Source organism: Apteryx rowi, unplaced genomic scaffold (assembly GCF_003343035.1).
Source record: "Apteryx rowi isolate R43461 unplaced genomic scaffold, aptRow1 scaffold_51, whole genome shotgun sequence".
NCBI lineage: Eukaryota > Metazoa > Chordata > Aves > Apterygiformes > Apterygidae > Apteryx > Apteryx rowi.
Genome location: NW_020450772.1, coordinates 3,175,097 through 3,191,422, shown reverse-complemented (window position 1 = coordinate 3,191,422; position 16,326 = coordinate 3,175,097). Strand labels below are relative to the sequence as shown.

The window sequence follows — 16,326 nt, the reverse complement described above, 5'->3', positions numbered from 1 at the left end:
CGTGAGTGAGGCGGCGCGGGCGAGCGCCGCTGCCGCCTGCGCCGAGGCAGCGCTTCGCGCGGGACTGACTGACTGACTGGCTGACTGCAAGACGCTTGAAACGGAGACGACGGGCAAAACCTGCGCGGGCGGGGCGGGGCGCGGGGGTCAACAGCGGTTAACGGCTGCTGATGCCGGTTTTGTGCTGACCCTCCGGTCTGACGCGCGCTTGCCATGGCCGGTGAACGGGAATCCTATTGCCACTGAGCTGCAGCCCTCTTAAAAAAAAAAAAAAAGCTTTAAAATTCCGTCCAATAAATGCAACATTCCTGGGGCTGTGGGCCACGAAGACAGTATCCTTAACCGTAAGGGTGATCTTCCTGAATAGGATGCTAGAATGAAAGGTGCTAATCGTATTTAAGGCTCCGGGCCTTTGCAGCTCTTGCTGCTGCAAGGCGGTAGTAGGTACCTGGGCTCCAAAGGCATAGCTTCAGCTCTTCCCACTTGCTTTTGGTTTCTGTATTTTTGACCTTAAACTGGGCAGGAACTGCTCAGTGTCACAGCGTGACCTTCAAAAATAAATCTGCTCGTAATTAGTTAAAGCCTGTTTCAGCTAGTACAGCTCTGTTAAAACGCAGAAGCTAACCAGCTTTTAGCGCGGTGCTGGACCCGGGCTGACAGGCCCTGCGAGGTTGGTGCTGCAGCTGCGTGCTGCACCGCTGCAGGTAAACGCGATAGCCAGGCCCGGCCCGCGCAGAGCCAGAGCGAGTGCCTCACCCTCCCACTGGGTCATCACATATATATCATCATATATATGATGACATATCAGTCATATATAACATAAAGCCAAACACGGCAGTATTCGTCTGCATCACTGCTTAGGGTTTAACCTATTCGCATAGTATTTACTCTGAAATAAACTGAAATTGTAAAATGGGAGGGGGCTTAAATGTACATAAATTGCTTTAATAAAACTATTTGTATACCAAATGTCAGTATAGACGTTCCACTAAGGGTCACTTTTTTCCTTAAAAGTGCAAGTCAGCACTATCTGGAACAGCAGGAAATTAGTTCTCTCACTTTCATAACTTCTAAGCCTCAGTATATAAAATCTTATTTCTAGCAGCAATATCAAGTTAAACCTTAGACAGGTGAAGCTCTAAGCTACCATCTAGAGCATAAGGATTCTACATACAGTGCTGTTTTTTACCAGCTTAAACTGAACAGGAACTTGAACTGAACTGAGCTTAAACCAAAGAGGACAGAAGCATACTTCCATTAAATACTTTTAGCCCTTTTCCAGCAATAGTGGGTTATGGTGTCACAGCCTGGGAAGCTACTGCTCCTGTCTCTTCTGCTATGCTGTGGCCTTCAAGATTTTATATGAAAGCTAGTAGTATGCTTAATTATACGGATTTCTCAGGACTTTCTCTGCATATTCCATGATCATGGCCTATTTCAAATCTTAATTTAAAAAGCTGCAATTCTCACATGAAGAACATACATTACTTAACAACTACCCTAAGCAGTGGTTGTAGGAAGTTAACTGTCACAGGAGAAACAAGCCTATGCCCTTTGGTCCACATAGAGAAAGCTGGGTTTTCTATAATTAGGTGCGCTTTAACTTGTTTTGGTAGAGGACCATGGTTTAGTTAGGGGCTGAAAAGCTCATTGTCTAAATTGGGTACTCTAATTTACAAAAGTCGCTTTCAGCCCCTTAAGAAAAATATATGACTTTGGAAAACAAAAACAAAAACAAAAAAAACAAGCTTTTCCCTTTCCTAATAATTAAATCACTGGTGTTTAGCAATAAAATTTCACAGAGTTAGGATCTATCTTGAGGTACCTTCTTCTGCAGGTAGAGGTAAAACTAATTATTTTTTCCCCCCCTCAAAAGAGAAATCGTATCATACCAGGTGCATCCCAGCTGTTTCCCAGCTAGTTCCTTTAATAGCATTCTGTGTCACTAGAGCCCTGTGACAAGAATTTTACAGGCTAAAAGTTCTTCACTGTAATTTTCACAAGCCCTTTTGCACACTAAAATTAAAAACTAGGAGAAAAACCTACCTCTGACTGAACCAAGAGAACAGCAGTAGGGTATCTTCGCTGCGCTCTGTTTCAGTAAGATCAGGACTTAGGCCAGTCTTTCCAATTAACTTGACAGAATGACAAGTCTTTAGGTAAAATATCTGCTGTGTATTGCTCCTTTGCTGCAGTATCTTTGTCAGCTTCATAACTACATTACCATATCATGCTCTCTTCTTGAGAGCTGGCTTTAGGATATGTATTTACATGATACACTTCTCAGTGAGGCTTTAGATACAAAAGGAGCTATGTTTAGAAATACCTTTTGATAGCCTAGCTTTTATGGGGAAAAACTGAAACGTGTGGTTGGTAAGCAGTCAAAAATAGGAATAACCCCTGCCCCAATTAAAAACAATCAATATTGCAAAGAAATAAAACTAGGAAAAAATACCCTAGAGAAAAAGATGCTTAAAAATGTTAAGAAAATGACCAAGTAACGAGGTTTGCACTTCAGTATTTGAGTACACCAGCTTGTACTGAGAACCCGTATCTTTAAGCAATGTGTGCTACAGTAACTGTAAAGCATATGCATCCATATTCATCAAGCTGCTAAACTTCTGTCCTTTCTTCCCTGATTTATATAAACTGATGCTATTGCAAACAGGAATATTTGACTCCAAGTGAAGTAATAGAATGACAATGTTTGTCATGCTGTCTATTTTGCTAGGTTATAGCTCATACAGTCTGTGACAACTTTCTAAATGGTGTTCCCCGTTTTTCTCTTTCAGGATGGTAGAATAGCAAGCAGCGGTGATTTCCTGTGTTTTGGAATTTTAACGGCAGCACCACTTACTATCTATAGACAGCTGTGGCTAAAGGTGAAAGAGAAAGTTCTCTACGCATGATAAACCCCCAAATTAGGAACAAAGCATTAGCATTTTGTACTGTAGAAAATTCAGGAGGTAGTTCTGTTGCTCCATCTGATTAAGCAGATTTGCTTAAAGATGACGCTTTTTATAGTTCTAGGTGAGTAAAGAATCACACACTGCATGGATTTTTTTGTTAATTTTTGCGCAAATTACATTCTGTATTCATACAAAAACAACGTAACTTTTCTGACAAACTGTACATATAGAAACAAGTTTCTGTCTGGAGGTGAACTGAAATCTGTGGAGGTGCTCCATGTCTTACAACACTAAAAAAAATTCCAGCTCTTCACAAAACAAAGTAGGTAAAAGAAGGTGAGGAAAATGGGGATGGAGAGGACAAAATGGAAACCCAGCTACAATATTGCAGCTAGTAGCAGTTGATTGATCTAGGAAAAGACCCTTGTTAGGAACTAAAGCACATTCAGTTATCCCAGTTAAGAATCCAGGTTTGTGGTGGTGCGGGTTTACTTTCTCTTTGAGTCCAGAGTAGCAGTTCATTTAAATATTGTCCAGCAAGGACTGGGTGTGACCCAGTCAAAGCCTCTTCTATCGTCCTCTTCCACCACCCCTAGATGCTCCTCTTCTTGATTGACCAGAGTTCATGTTACTTCCTCTTCCCCAATTACTCCCACTCCTTCCTCCTCTAGAGGGGTTATTGCCTCCTGTAGGGCCTCCACCGAAAGCTTCATCCCTGTGGAATCCATCGTGATGGTCTCCATCTAAAGAACTAGACCTCCCAGATTTTGGCACTCTCTGTGAAGGTCCCGAACTTCCTCGTCCTAAAAATGAAGCACAATCAGTTACTGATGTTGTAGTTTAAGCCATGTCTCTGCTCAGACATACCATATATTTAACTAGTTCTTATGTGGTATAATCATTCGCAAGATGAATATAGTTGAGACTTGTAATTTTATGCCTCCTCCCACTACACTATTTTTCTTTATATATAGATTCAGTATCTGCATGACAGGCCAGAGGATGGACAGCAGTCAAATTCAAATGGGAATTAAAGGAGATTATGCAGCAAGGACTTAAATGAAATAAGGCAGAACAACAATAATCATGGTCTCCTCAAAACTCCCCAATATCCCTACCTATTCTCATCCCTTAACATCATCTGTGTTTTTTTGTATATTTTTTATTTAAACTATTTGGCATGCTATTCATAATAATCTTTTTCCTAAACACAGATATTGCACTCATTGATCATTTGAGGCTAGTGATGAAGATAATGAGTCACTACTGGTTGATTCTGTTTTTTGCTAGAAGTAATGGAAAAATGCTGTTTTACTACTAAGCATGAAAACAAACTTTATCAGTTCTCATTGCCAGGAACATGAGGATTTTCTGCTTCTCACTGATCTTTTTGGTACTGATAAATAAATTAAAAGAAAAAAAAACCCAAGTTGTTAGCTCAAATTAACGGAAGTCATATTTTGAAGAAAATAATGGGAAGTGCTTTATGGATAAATTTGCTACAGCCAAATTAGGATATTTATGCTCCATTTTAGCAAAAGTTATTTTTTGTTGACTGTGCTTGTTCTGTGCAAAATAAGAGACCAGGTTGTTCCACAGAGTTTATAGTCCATAAAGTTTATATCCCCAAAAGACTTTAGCAGTACAACTGAAGGTGACAGAGTCCTTATTTGAAAAAGTATTGCTCATGTTTTGTTCATCAAGCTTTCTGCCACTGTTCTAAACTTTCTTTGGTTCGGTAATGAATTGTCTAGGCACAGGAAGTGTAGTAGATAACACTTGTTTTGAATTCAGTAAAGCATCCGATAGGGTTGACAAATTAGTAGTGAAGCTGGAGAAGGAATCCTAGAGATTTGATAAGGAGCTAGCTAAATGGGAACAACAGACAGTTTTGAAAGGAAAAGTACTGAAACAGAGGAGTCTAACAATGGAATTTTATTAAAAGATAAATAAATCTATAAATGAATGGCGAAGCCTCCTGATGATACACTGGAAGTACTGTGCACACAGAGGAGGACTGGCCTGTCACTCAACACTAACTGAGCTTGAGGACATGAAATTCAGTGGCATCAAAGGCCAAGCCGTGTAGCTGAGGACTAACAACAGCCTCAACTACAGACTGAGCTCAGCATTTGGAACCAACTGAGAAGGATCTCAGTCACTGGTCACAGCGTTAAAACAGACAACAGCAAGCCTCGGATTTTTAAGAGGAAAAAGGAACAAGAAGTGGTGCGGGGCTAGCAGGGTGATCGTGCGAACTTTGCACACACAGTAATAGGCTCTGAACTAGCTATTAGACTCCAAAAGAAGATAGTTTGTGAGTTACAGTAGCTAGTTCTACGTCATGTTAATGTTCACTAGTGGTCAAAAAAGGCAAATATGACACTAGGAGCTATTAGGAAAGAATGGAGATAATAGAACACAACCAAGCCAACTGTAGAAGTCCATAGTTAAACCACATCTTAAATAGTGTGTGCAATTCCTAGTTATCCCATTTAATTTACAAAAGGATAAATTAAAACTGGAAAGGGTATAGACAGGTTAAATAAGGATAGGAAAAGGTACAGAACAGCTTCCCAGATGGAATAGCTGAACAGATCAGAACTCTAACCTAGAGAAGAGCTAGTTCAGGATGGACGTGATACAATTCAATGCAATTGCAGGTGGCACTCAGAAATAAGAGGGATCGACTTTCCACTATTTCTTCCAGTAAAAACCCTAGACATCATCGAATGGAATTGGTGACTGACAGGCTTAAAGCAAAAGAGAATCATTCCCCCTCGACGTTCCCCTTTTTAAGTGCAGTCTCCACTGCAGTTAGGTCTGTCAGTGAATGTTGTGCATTAGTTAAGTTAAATGTTAGTAAGGAAAAAACCCTGTTTAACTTAAAGCACAAAAAAAAAAAGAATATTAAATGACTACAAATTACAAAAAACTAATCTGAAAATCAGGAAAAAAGCTCTTAGCAAGAGTTTTCCAACTGGAGTAACAGGGAGCCAAAAACTTACTACTTTTGAACAGGAGCACAGGACATTTAAGAAGAGGATTATCTGATGCCCAAAAGAGTAACAGGATCTGGATTTGGAAAATCCCTTCTACTCACAGTTCCTATAAGATTGGTCTTCAGCTTCACAGTCGGTAAGATTAAATATTTACTATAAAATTCAATTCAGCCTTACCCCCCTCTGAATATAAGCTCAATAAGCTTACTGTTGAAAAATGTGCCAGTGTTGCACAAGGTTTTCAATACAGAGGCTTTTTACCTTTCCCTCTCTCCTCTGGAGGTCCACCTGGAGCATCCATTTCTCTGTGGTCAGAGGTCCCTGGTCCATCATGCCAGGGCCGTTTGCGTGGTGGTAGTGAGGCCATGTCCATGCCCTGGAGCGAAGAAGAACGTTCTCGGTTAGCTGGAGAGTGTCCGTCATGAGGAGGGTGATCTGGACGAGGACCTGATTGTGACAAGAAGAAACAGGATCATAAGTAATGTTCATCTGATCATTATTCCTAATTTTGGAATTAACCACATAAATTTACATACTTTCTACATTATTTGGTCCTCAATTTTGTAACTTAAAATTATGGGGGGKTTTTCTAAACAGGCAAACAAGCAAACAGATGAATAAATTGTAAGAAAGTAAAGGTAAGATGATGAAGATAGGTTTCAAATAAAGTTTAAAAGAAGATGGGAAAGGAGAAAATGATAGATCTAAAACATTCTTTTTAGGATAAAATATTTTCATGTATTTTAGAAAAGAGAGAATCACATATTCATCTTTCCTTTTTCATGTGTCATTTATACTCATTTTTTTCATGACACTCCAAAACCTCAGTTTTAACCCTATAAAAGGGGTTCCCATTCATAATTAGTACTGTTAGTAACACAAAATAATATCGATAAGCCGTCACTCATTGTAGCCGAAAACTTGAAAAAAAAATTTTTTTTAAACAATAGTGAAGTTGCCATCATAAAAGAGAAGGATTACTATGCTATTAATATATGTCTCAAAACCACATGATCTGACAAAGATATGCTTCAGTCATCCGCAGGTGGCAACAACAGACAGTTCTGAACTGTATATGAGCTGAAGTTAAAATCAAGACTTTAGGGTCACAATCATTTTTTTGTTCAGTGATACAGCTGCATTTAGAGCCAGTCACATTCTGGCCAATTAAGTTCTTTCTAAATTTAGAAAGTCCCAAAGAACAAAGTATTGCTTTTCTGGTAGTACAGAGAGCGATAGCAAGCATGTGAGATACAGAATTAAAAAGTGTACTTTTAAAAATTAAATATCTAAAAGAATGGTTATGTTAAAAGAAGTCTATTATTAATGCAAGCCTCACCAGATTTTTTACCTGGTTCTCTGTTTCCATCCCAGGATTCTGGTTTCCGCCCTCCTTCAAAGCGTGGAAATTCATCTGGAGTAGGAAGCAGACCCTTCCGGGCTCCTGAGCAGCAAGGGATGCAGCGGATGGGAGTGAGAAGAGACATTGTATTCATGAAACTATTGTAATTTGCCCAAGAAATGTCTTTGCTTCCTCAACTTTGCATTTCAGCATAGAAGAATGTTCCCTCACCTCTAAGAGTACCGCGACCTCGCCCCCGAACACCATGGTCCCTTCCTCTTGCGTTTTCATCTGGAGAGTCAAAAGTGTCATCTGGCCCAAAATCTTCAGGACCAGGAAAGCCATCTCTCCCCCTGGGTCCCCGGCCCTCGTGTCTTGAGGGTCCTCCTCTTCTGAAGCTACAAGAAAGAACATGGTACAAATGTGGTTTTTAGGCAGAATTTACATTGATAAACTTGAGTCATCTTCACTTTAATAATCAACTTGTTTCTGAACTGTTTTACTTAATATTGTAGCACATACAATTACTACAACAGGATTTGTGGGCAAAAAAAGTGCTCACTCTCTACCTCTGAGCACTTCATTTATTCATTTTTATAGTTTTCCCTCTTACTTTCTTTTGTTGTTTGTGTTTTTCATACAAGAAAAATATTGTCAAATATACTGCATTCATTTAATGAAAAGGGAAAAATAAGTGAGTGATGTTAGATATAAGGTAAGGTAAAGAAAAGGACAAGTGAATTTCCCTAGCTGTTGTGGTCTTATTTTCCCTTCCCTTTTTTCCCTTCCATTTTAGTGATAAAAACAAACTGAAAGATACAGGCAGTTAGCGAGAGTCATGGCTATAGCGAAACATTTCAGCATCTAAATTCTATTCATTTTGGATTCTTTTGCTATAATATTCTCTTATGCATTCAATTCTTAAGGATCTAAGTTGATAATTTTAGCAAAAGATCCTCGACTGTACTTGGCTCTGTAGTGATGATGGTTGCTGAACAGTGCACAGTGGCATCCTACAGCCCAGAGAGCAGTTTATCCAACTGCAATAATGAATAATTCTGTTTTGCGAAATGTAGCTATCATGACACTGAAGTTGGTTATTTCCTTCTAGTAAGTACCACGACACCTTCAGTAATTTGATTTGATTGGGTTCTGTATCTTTTCTTAAACAAGTATAGTTCCTCCAGTATTGTACTGGGGTTTTAACTGAGATCTTCAGAGAGAAGAACGGTTCTTACTGAACTGTCAAATGCCGTTTCAGGTAAGCCTCTAGATGGCTGCATGAACACTAGCAATTTGGGTTTTTACAGTACCAGCGTATAAACACTTGGAGTGCTTGTAAAAGTGCAACCATGTTCTGTGTATCATTGCAACTCCAAACGTATGCATGAGCACCGCTTGCTACGACTGTCTCAGTTTACAGCCCAGGTCCCACCACCTCTGTGCAAGCACAGACGAGACGTTTAGGTGGTGCAGGCACACTGGTGCGGGAGTCCTCACGGTGCAATCCCACGCTACTGCTGCCCACCCCTCAGCGAGACCTCTGATAACGTGGAGCACTGTCCTTGCCCGTTCACACTGATGCCCCCCATCCCCTCTCATCCCAGTTCCACACTGGCCAAACCATAGCCACAGTAATATTCAGATAGTCTTGGCTTTGTGCAACATCCCCTTCCCCAGCTCATTAAAGACACAGTGCATCCTATTACAAGCAAAACTTTAGATACTTTTATTTAGAATTTTAACAACATTAACCTTTTAATTACAAATTTAAATATTTTAACAGTAGTCATAACACAATACAATATTTTTAAACTTTTACATTTTTTTTTTAATTAAAAACAATAGGTCTGTCTCCACCTCCCAGAAAACAAACACAATACAGAGAGGAGGCTGCTGTGCCTATATAGGTACAACAGTGGATGGAGGGAGTGCTGTGTATGGACAATGAACCATTTTACATTAACTTGGATGATTTGGGAAAACAAACTGAACAGTTTCAGGTACAAATGGTTCAAATAACCACAGAGCAATATTGTTTAGCCTTGAAACAGCACAGTCCTCTAGGTGTTCTTTAGAGGGTCTCCCATTTTAATACTGACATGGTGTGATTCTGCTTAGCTTGTAAATTATCAAGATTTGCAACACAAGGTCCTCTGGCTACCAGGAATAGTGCCTTTCCCTTTGCTGTCAGGCAACCTTATGGCCACAGTTCAGTTTTGAGAGCTACCATACCTATGCCTGACATAGCCACAGCGCCTAATATTGTGCCATATATATCCTCTTTCACTTTTGCATATCAGTCACATGTGAAACCCTGCCTTGTATAGGGCTCAGTTCCTGTTTGACTGCTCTCAGGTCGTCTTCCTTGAGGTCTAGGACCTTAAAGTACAGAACTACACACTGTGCAGACTAGCAGGCAGGAAGAGGCAGGTCTCTGCAGTAGAAGCATCATGTTGATATGCACAGGTAGAGTAAGAACAGGACAGGGATGAAAAGGACGGGAAATTAGAGAGAAACACACACATACACACACATCCCTCTCATGCTTGATCAAGCCAGTTACAATCTCGATTCCAAATCAAGCCAGCTAAATGAGTGGGTTGGGATTCTTAGGTTCACCTCAGCATCTGCAGTAAACGGCATCTAATTCACCTTCACTCAAAGGAATTCATTAAGTTTGCTCAGCACAATAAGCCCTTTATAGCCCTGTGCTCATTCCTTTTAAACCAAATTATCTGTACAAATACTCGTACTGTGACGAATAGACTCTTCTTAGTTCAGAAGTCAGATTTACAGGTCACAAGTTTCTTGGACACTCCTTGAAACCTTTTTAAAATCAGGATAATAATAAAATATTTCCCAGTCCCTAAACATTTCCAATGTAAGATTCAAAAATCTCTACTGCACTTTTAAAAACGTTGTCTGCCATGTCTTTTAGAATTCTATAATGCAGACCATTCAGCTTGGATGCTGTCTATTTTTACTCTTACGTTTTTAAAATGGCTTTAATTGTTACCTTCTTTTAGTTACTGCTCATTTCTTTTCATACTCTTCACACAAAAGGAAGGTACCTCTTTACAGAGCTAGGTAGAAAATAGCTAAAAGAAGAGCTGTATAGATGTAAAGTAAAAGGAATGTAAGAAAATGATTAAAAAGGCAACTAAAACACACAAAATTCACATTATGTGGAGACCACAATATATTTGTACAAGTACACGTTTCTATACATATGGAGTTGGTGGTCAGTGAGAGGCTTAGACCTTGGAGGCCAAATTTTACTGTTAAATAGCATAAATCTGGAGCAACTTTCAATGACAGTTAATCTTGCTGACTTAGAGTAATTCCTCCATATTTACATTGATAACTAGAAGCAAATTTGTCCCTTTGTGATTCATTTGGAAACTGCAAGCAATGACATGAACATTGCTATAAACTAGATTATTTTTGAGTTCTTCGCTTGGCATTAAGAAATAAGTCAGAAAGAAATAAAATTGCTAGAAGCAAAAACATGAGAAAATAGTCTCAACAGTCCAACAGATGCAGTAGCTCTGCCCCTTAATATTTGATAGTAGGATCACTGTTCCTGCTCCTTACAAGTATATTACATCTCATTCTACAGTCTCTACAGTCATGCTGTAGTTTGTGACTGGAGACAAAGTCTCAAATTCCATTTCTAGTGTTCAAAAGTTTGTCACTTTAACCTTCAAGTTTCCTCTCAATTTTCATCAAAACGATCTCAAATCTTCATCCTGTGTCACTTGGTCTTCTCTACAAATTTCCTCCCTTCTCTTTACTTACTGTTTAAAGACACGGAAGCTGCTGTGTACAATGACCATTTTTCAAGTTTTCTTCTATTACTGAATGATTTTATGGACTCTATACTCAGGTATATTAGAGTTTTCATTTCCTGATTGGTTTCCAGTTTATAAATCTGAAACAGATAGACTCCTTAATGAAAAGGAAACCAGGAAGAAAGACTTCCCTCCATTCACCCTTTACCCCAAAACAATGAGTAGATTTATTCTTACCTCTCATCGCGTCTTCCCCGGAACCGTGCATCCTCAGGATCCCGTGGATATCTATCATCTGACGGTCTCCGTCCTTCCCAAGCACCAGGAGGCCCACGGTTTGAACCCCCTCCTTCAAATTCCCTGTGATCAGGAGGAAAGGGAGGCCCAGGTCCACCGCGTCTCCATTTTTCATCTTGTAATGGCGGGCCTCCTCTCCCCTCAAATTCCCGTAATCGATGGCCAAATCTCTTATCCGGATGGAAGTCGTCACGGAAGTCATCTGGTCGATCAAAGTCATCATGGAAATCTGGGTGAGGTCCTCGTCTATCTGGCATGCCCCTGCTGTCTCTACCATCACCCCACTCCTGGCCACCTCGAAACAACCCTCTCTCAGGCCCATGATCAGGACCACCACTGTTCTGGTCGTGCCTTCTATCTGAGAGAGGGCCCATGTGATGGTTTGGTGGACCACGGGAGTCACCTTGAAGGAAAAAATCATAGCAAATTTCTGTAATGTTTTCTAAAAACATTTCTAGGATGCTCTAGTTTGCACATTTCTCCAAAGCACACGCTATACATTTCATATTAAATATTCTTCGGGGAAACGCTTCTCTACATTCCTGCCAAAGTCTATGGAACCTCCTCTCTGAGCCAAAGCCCATGCTCTGCTATAGCCTTTTCTACCTAGAGGCATTGCACCGGAACAGTCTCCTTCTGGAGAGCTGCTCATAGAAGAACAGACAGGATATATAATTACCTTTATTAAGGCCAGGTCCTTGGCTGTGAGGGCCGAGACGACCTTGTCCTCCCTGCTGCCCCAGTCCTGGTATCAATGGTGGAGGACCTGGGTTCTGTCCGTCCTATTAATATATAGCAGGAAAGGCTACGTGAATTACCATGCATGAGAATTTTTGCTTTTAGGCATTTTGTAAGAGGGCAAAATACATTTCTTTACATAAACAAAGACTATGTATCTTCACAGATCTTCAAACCATAGAAACAGCTGATTTTGCAATCATTTGAGCTTAGTTTTTCAGACATTCACATATTTCTAATAACTTTTCAGTCACTGTCTGAAAGTATACATGATTTTATAGAAAAGTTACCATTTCAAGGACTCATTCCCACCAGCTACATTTTACCCATCACAACCAACGATGATAAAAACTCATATTTTAGCTGCCTGTTAGTGAAGATGAGGAAATTGTGTATATTTGTTTGAAAAATATCAGGTACTGACTTTAACTGGCTGTTAAAAAACTGCCTAGCCTGCAAGTCCAAAGACTTCCTTCAGAAATGAACAAAAAATGAGACAATGAAAAAAATAGGTATATGGAGAACGTCTGCCGGGGGGGTGAAACTACGGGGACCTGCTGTGGGTGGTGCTAGTGAACCTCGCCTGTAAACCCTGCTTTATGAACTGCTAACATGGAAATACATGAGCTTGGTTTTTACCATGCTGGCAAAGTTTTCCCTAATTCTAAATCAAAGCTCAAGGGATAATACTTAAAACTTTAAGACGCGTGGCTAAGCACAAAGGGACAAGTTGTTACTAAGTCATTAATGCAAGGACGGAGCTAACGGCAGAGCTGCAGCAGCCTGCTCTTCCCAAGCAGAAACAGCAGGCTGAGCAGGAGTTTGCCGAAGTTCCACCAACCCAAAGGAAAAATGAAGAATAAATAAGGCTTTTGTTAGTCTGTCTCTCCCCGTGAATTTTGCAAGGTTGCTATACAAAACCTTTTAGGTTGACATCACCAAAAAATAAATAAATCCGCCCCCCTCCCTTGCCAAACAACCAGACATTTTTTCCTCAACATTTTTTCCTAGACATTTCTAAAGAATAAGATTTGGAACTTGCCTCTATACTGGCTTGTAATAAACCTTCCAGACTGCAGATGGTTTGTAAATACTTAAAAGACTATACTCCATAATTGTACTCATGATTACACTGATTAATCTCTACATGAATCCACATTAAGTAATTTTCATGTTCTGTACTTATTTTTTGAAAACACCACTATTTTGCCTCAGTTCAAGAGAATTAATAAGTGAATTAGTGCATTTTTCCCTTCGTATCTTAAAATATGGATTTTAAATTATATACTGAACTCTTATATTGAATTGCAATATCTGTGATAAACACAAGAAAAGCATACAAGTATGCACCACAAACAGCACATTTGTAATGATTATTTTTGTAAGGATTTTGGGGGGAAAATTAGCAAAATAAAAGGCTTGATCTGATACCCATTAAAAAAAATGCCTGCCCRGTGACTGAGAGTTGAATCCAGAACACAAATTCCCTGACTAGGAAAGATCCACCTAAACCCTAGGACAGTGCTTCTGCCATTCTTGACCAAAACCTTGCTGGAGTTTTGTAATTTCTCATGTATTTAACCTATGCTTACTTACAATAAACTTTCTTCAACTTCTTAAATTCAGGCCGTTTTTGTTTAAACAAAAAGCAGTTTTTAACGTTCACAAAAAGACTTTCCTTAGGGTTTGCCAAGAAACCTTACCCCAAGTAATTAAAGCTCTGACAAGGCAGGAAGACAGGACGGCAATACTGCATTTTTTCATGTGTTTCATCCCAAAATGCGTTATGGGCCCCAGCTTGCAACCGCAGGACTAAATTTGCAGAGCTGGGAGGGGAGAGCGCGTGGCAGCAGCTTTCGACAGCCGTGTCCTCCTCCGCACCGCGCCGCAGCTATGCTTGGGCTAGCGGCTCACCTACCACAGCCAAACCGCACCGTAGCCGTTTTAGAGCAGCCACCTCTACTTTTTGCAGAATTTTTCATACTGACCCACAGGAAAAATTTGCCTTTCTCCTAAACATTTCACAAGCTCCTAAAGTTTGCCTCCACGTGGACAATAAGGAGACTTGTCCTGAAGTATTCGCACCTCGCACAGGCAGCAAATGAGATGAAATTCAGCATATCTATCTAAAAAGATTAGATGTGATTAAGACCAATTCTTCTAAATCAGCAATAGTGGAAGAGCCACAAAAGTACCACTGCTAACGTGGCAATATTCTATCTACCCATCTCTATTTTAATATCAACACGCCTATCTCCAGAAAAAGATTTTACCAATCATATCTCAGGAAATCTCCTTCCCATAGCTAGTTTTCTGTTCTGTTTCACATTTGCAGAAGGTAGCAGAGCTCAGACTGAGGAAGCGAGGTACATCAGCCCAAGCATCGGGCAGCAAACCTGCGCTCTCCAATGTAGTGTATTATCTGGGTGCAGATAATAACGGGCTTCTTTTATGGAGCTTTACCTTTACAAACCTGTATAAATATTCAGTATTAATTTCACAAGCCCTTGATGAAGCAGACAAATATTTGTACCCTCCTGCTACTGATGGGAAAAAGAGGAAGTCAAGTGATTTGTACAAGTTTACAGAAGAGTAATGTCAAATTTGGGACAAAAAAAAAGAAAAAGCCAATGCGTACTGCTAAAAAAAATGAGTTAGGTAACTACTATTATATTCATATTACAGAGAAGCAAACAGGAGCAAAAACTGAGAGGAACATTATAAATTTTGAAATCTGTTCTTTTTTTAAGGCATTATCCTACTAAAGCTACACTAAGAAGGAAAAAGGGTCAAAAATACTTGTTTTTTTCTTTCTTTTCAATATTTATATGAGACTTTAAGATAGTAGTATTCATTAAGAATAACTGTCCACCTGCCAAAAGCAACCACTGAATTCTGACCTCGGCRCGTTAACAGCAGTGTCGGACCAGGACAGTCCTACACGTTCTGCAGGTAAATGCACGCAAACTTTTATACACACCCGCACAAGCTCAGCACTTATTCTCAAGGCAGAAATATTAGTCTCCTTAGCACAGCCATGAGAAACACTGTGCTAGTATGAATTAGATGAGTGATAGTTATGGAACCAAATTTTATTCTCTCAGCTTTGATGCTTTTGAAATCTCAGCAATAGTGTTGCATTAACAGACTTCTGGAGGGCATCGTTGCTTATGTGTTTAAAAAAAAAAAGCAAATAAATACACAGTTTGTAGGTCGCTGTGCCTCAGTCTGAAGTTGAATCTGTTAAATGAAGCTCATGTCACTGTCATCACACGTTACTGTGAATGGTACGGGACTACGCACCAAGGGGGATATCCGCATCAGCTAAAGCTTTAGCTAGAAGCTATTCAGTGCAACTCTAAAAAAGTTAATCTTGTTAAAAGAAATCATGCATTTCATAAAATTGGAGAAGTAGGTTTTTTTCCTTCCCCAAAAAACTCTCCCTCCAAAACGCATCTTAAAGCCGAATACAAACATGAGAAATTTTAAGTACAAAACCAGTGTCAGTAAAATAGGGGCTTATAAGAAATACGTTCACAACACTGAAAACAGTAAGCTCTCCGCGAGCTGCGGCAGACCAGAAGATGGAACAAGCCGGCTATTAAAGATCCTGAAGAGCTGCAGAGCAGATCGCACCCCAGAAGACTGGCGCTCAACCAGCCTTGACCAACAACGGACTCAGTTCCCGCAAAATTAGCCGGTGTGTCCGTAAGCAACGCTCTCGGGCGCTCCAGGTCAGCTTAGCGCAAGCGCAGGGCAGCGCCGGGCTCGCCGCCCTTCCTTGGGCCCAGAGGGCCAGGGCAGGTGCTCAGCACGGATCCGGGCCGAGCTCAGCAGTCCCAGCTCGCCCCGTCGGACTTGCGCTGGTCCTGCGCGAGCCAATACCTGCGCTCCCGCTCGGGCTTCTTGCCAAGTAACCACGTACACGGCCAGGCAGGATCTCTTAACTGGTGCCCCAGAAGGTATAAAGGCAGCCAAAACGATTTCTAGACGTACACTGGAAGCACGAGAGCTGTGCTGCTGTGCACTGCATCCGAACCGGTAAGCTCAACCAGACCCAAGCTAATTCCAGCCGTGTCAGCACCCATGGTAAACTCATCCCATACTCTGGATAAACTTCTGTGGGACAACTGAGAGTTGGCAGTAACTTGCGTTAATTAATGAGGCTTCTTATGTTAATTTTGCTTAAATTTGACTTCTTCTAGTGCTTGCCAACTCCCCATGAAATTCCCTATTTAAAAGAG

The 16,326-nt window shown here is 40.4% G+C and overlaps 1 protein-coding gene and 1 long non-coding RNA gene across 5 annotated transcripts in view; one reads left to right on the top strand and one right to left on the bottom strand.

The window, feature by feature from the left end:
* The first annotated feature begins 6 nt into the window (after positions 1 to 6).
* On the top strand, positions 7 to 7,449 carry LOC112972930. 2 transcript variants are annotated; one of them, XR_003255834.1, is made up of 4 exons: positions 7 to 2,882; positions 5,931 to 6,047; positions 6,194 to 6,389; positions 7,286 to 7,449. It is a non-coding gene; the product is annotated as an uncharacterized LOC112972930 (long non-coding RNA). The 2 variants fall into 2 exon arrangements; XR_003255835.1 differs by having other exon boundaries at positions 7 to 3,030.
* Positions 3,055 to 16,326, bottom strand: part of WDR33 (WD repeat domain 33) — a 71,323-nt gene continuing 58,051 nt past the window's right edge. Inside the window, exons 18-23 of one of the 3 annotated variants that reach the window (XM_026080165.1) lie at positions 12,024 to 12,126; positions 11,285 to 11,747; positions 7,485 to 7,651; positions 7,263 to 7,355; positions 6,173 to 6,358; positions 3,055 to 3,712 (exon numbers count right to left, since the gene is read on the bottom strand). In XM_026080165.1, coding sequence (XP_025935950.1) covers positions 3,480 to 3,712; positions 6,173 to 6,358; positions 7,263 to 7,355; positions 7,485 to 7,651; positions 11,285 to 11,747; positions 12,024 to 12,126 — 1,245 coding nt within the window. In that variant the 3' untranslated portion in view covers positions 3,055 to 3,479. Of the gene's footprint in view, positions 3,713 to 6,172; positions 6,359 to 7,262; positions 7,356 to 7,484; positions 7,652 to 8,965; positions 11,188 to 11,284; positions 11,748 to 12,023; positions 12,127 to 16,326 lie in introns of those variants that run through there. The other 2 variants (XM_026080166.1, XM_026080167.1) reach the window with 2 other exon arrangements.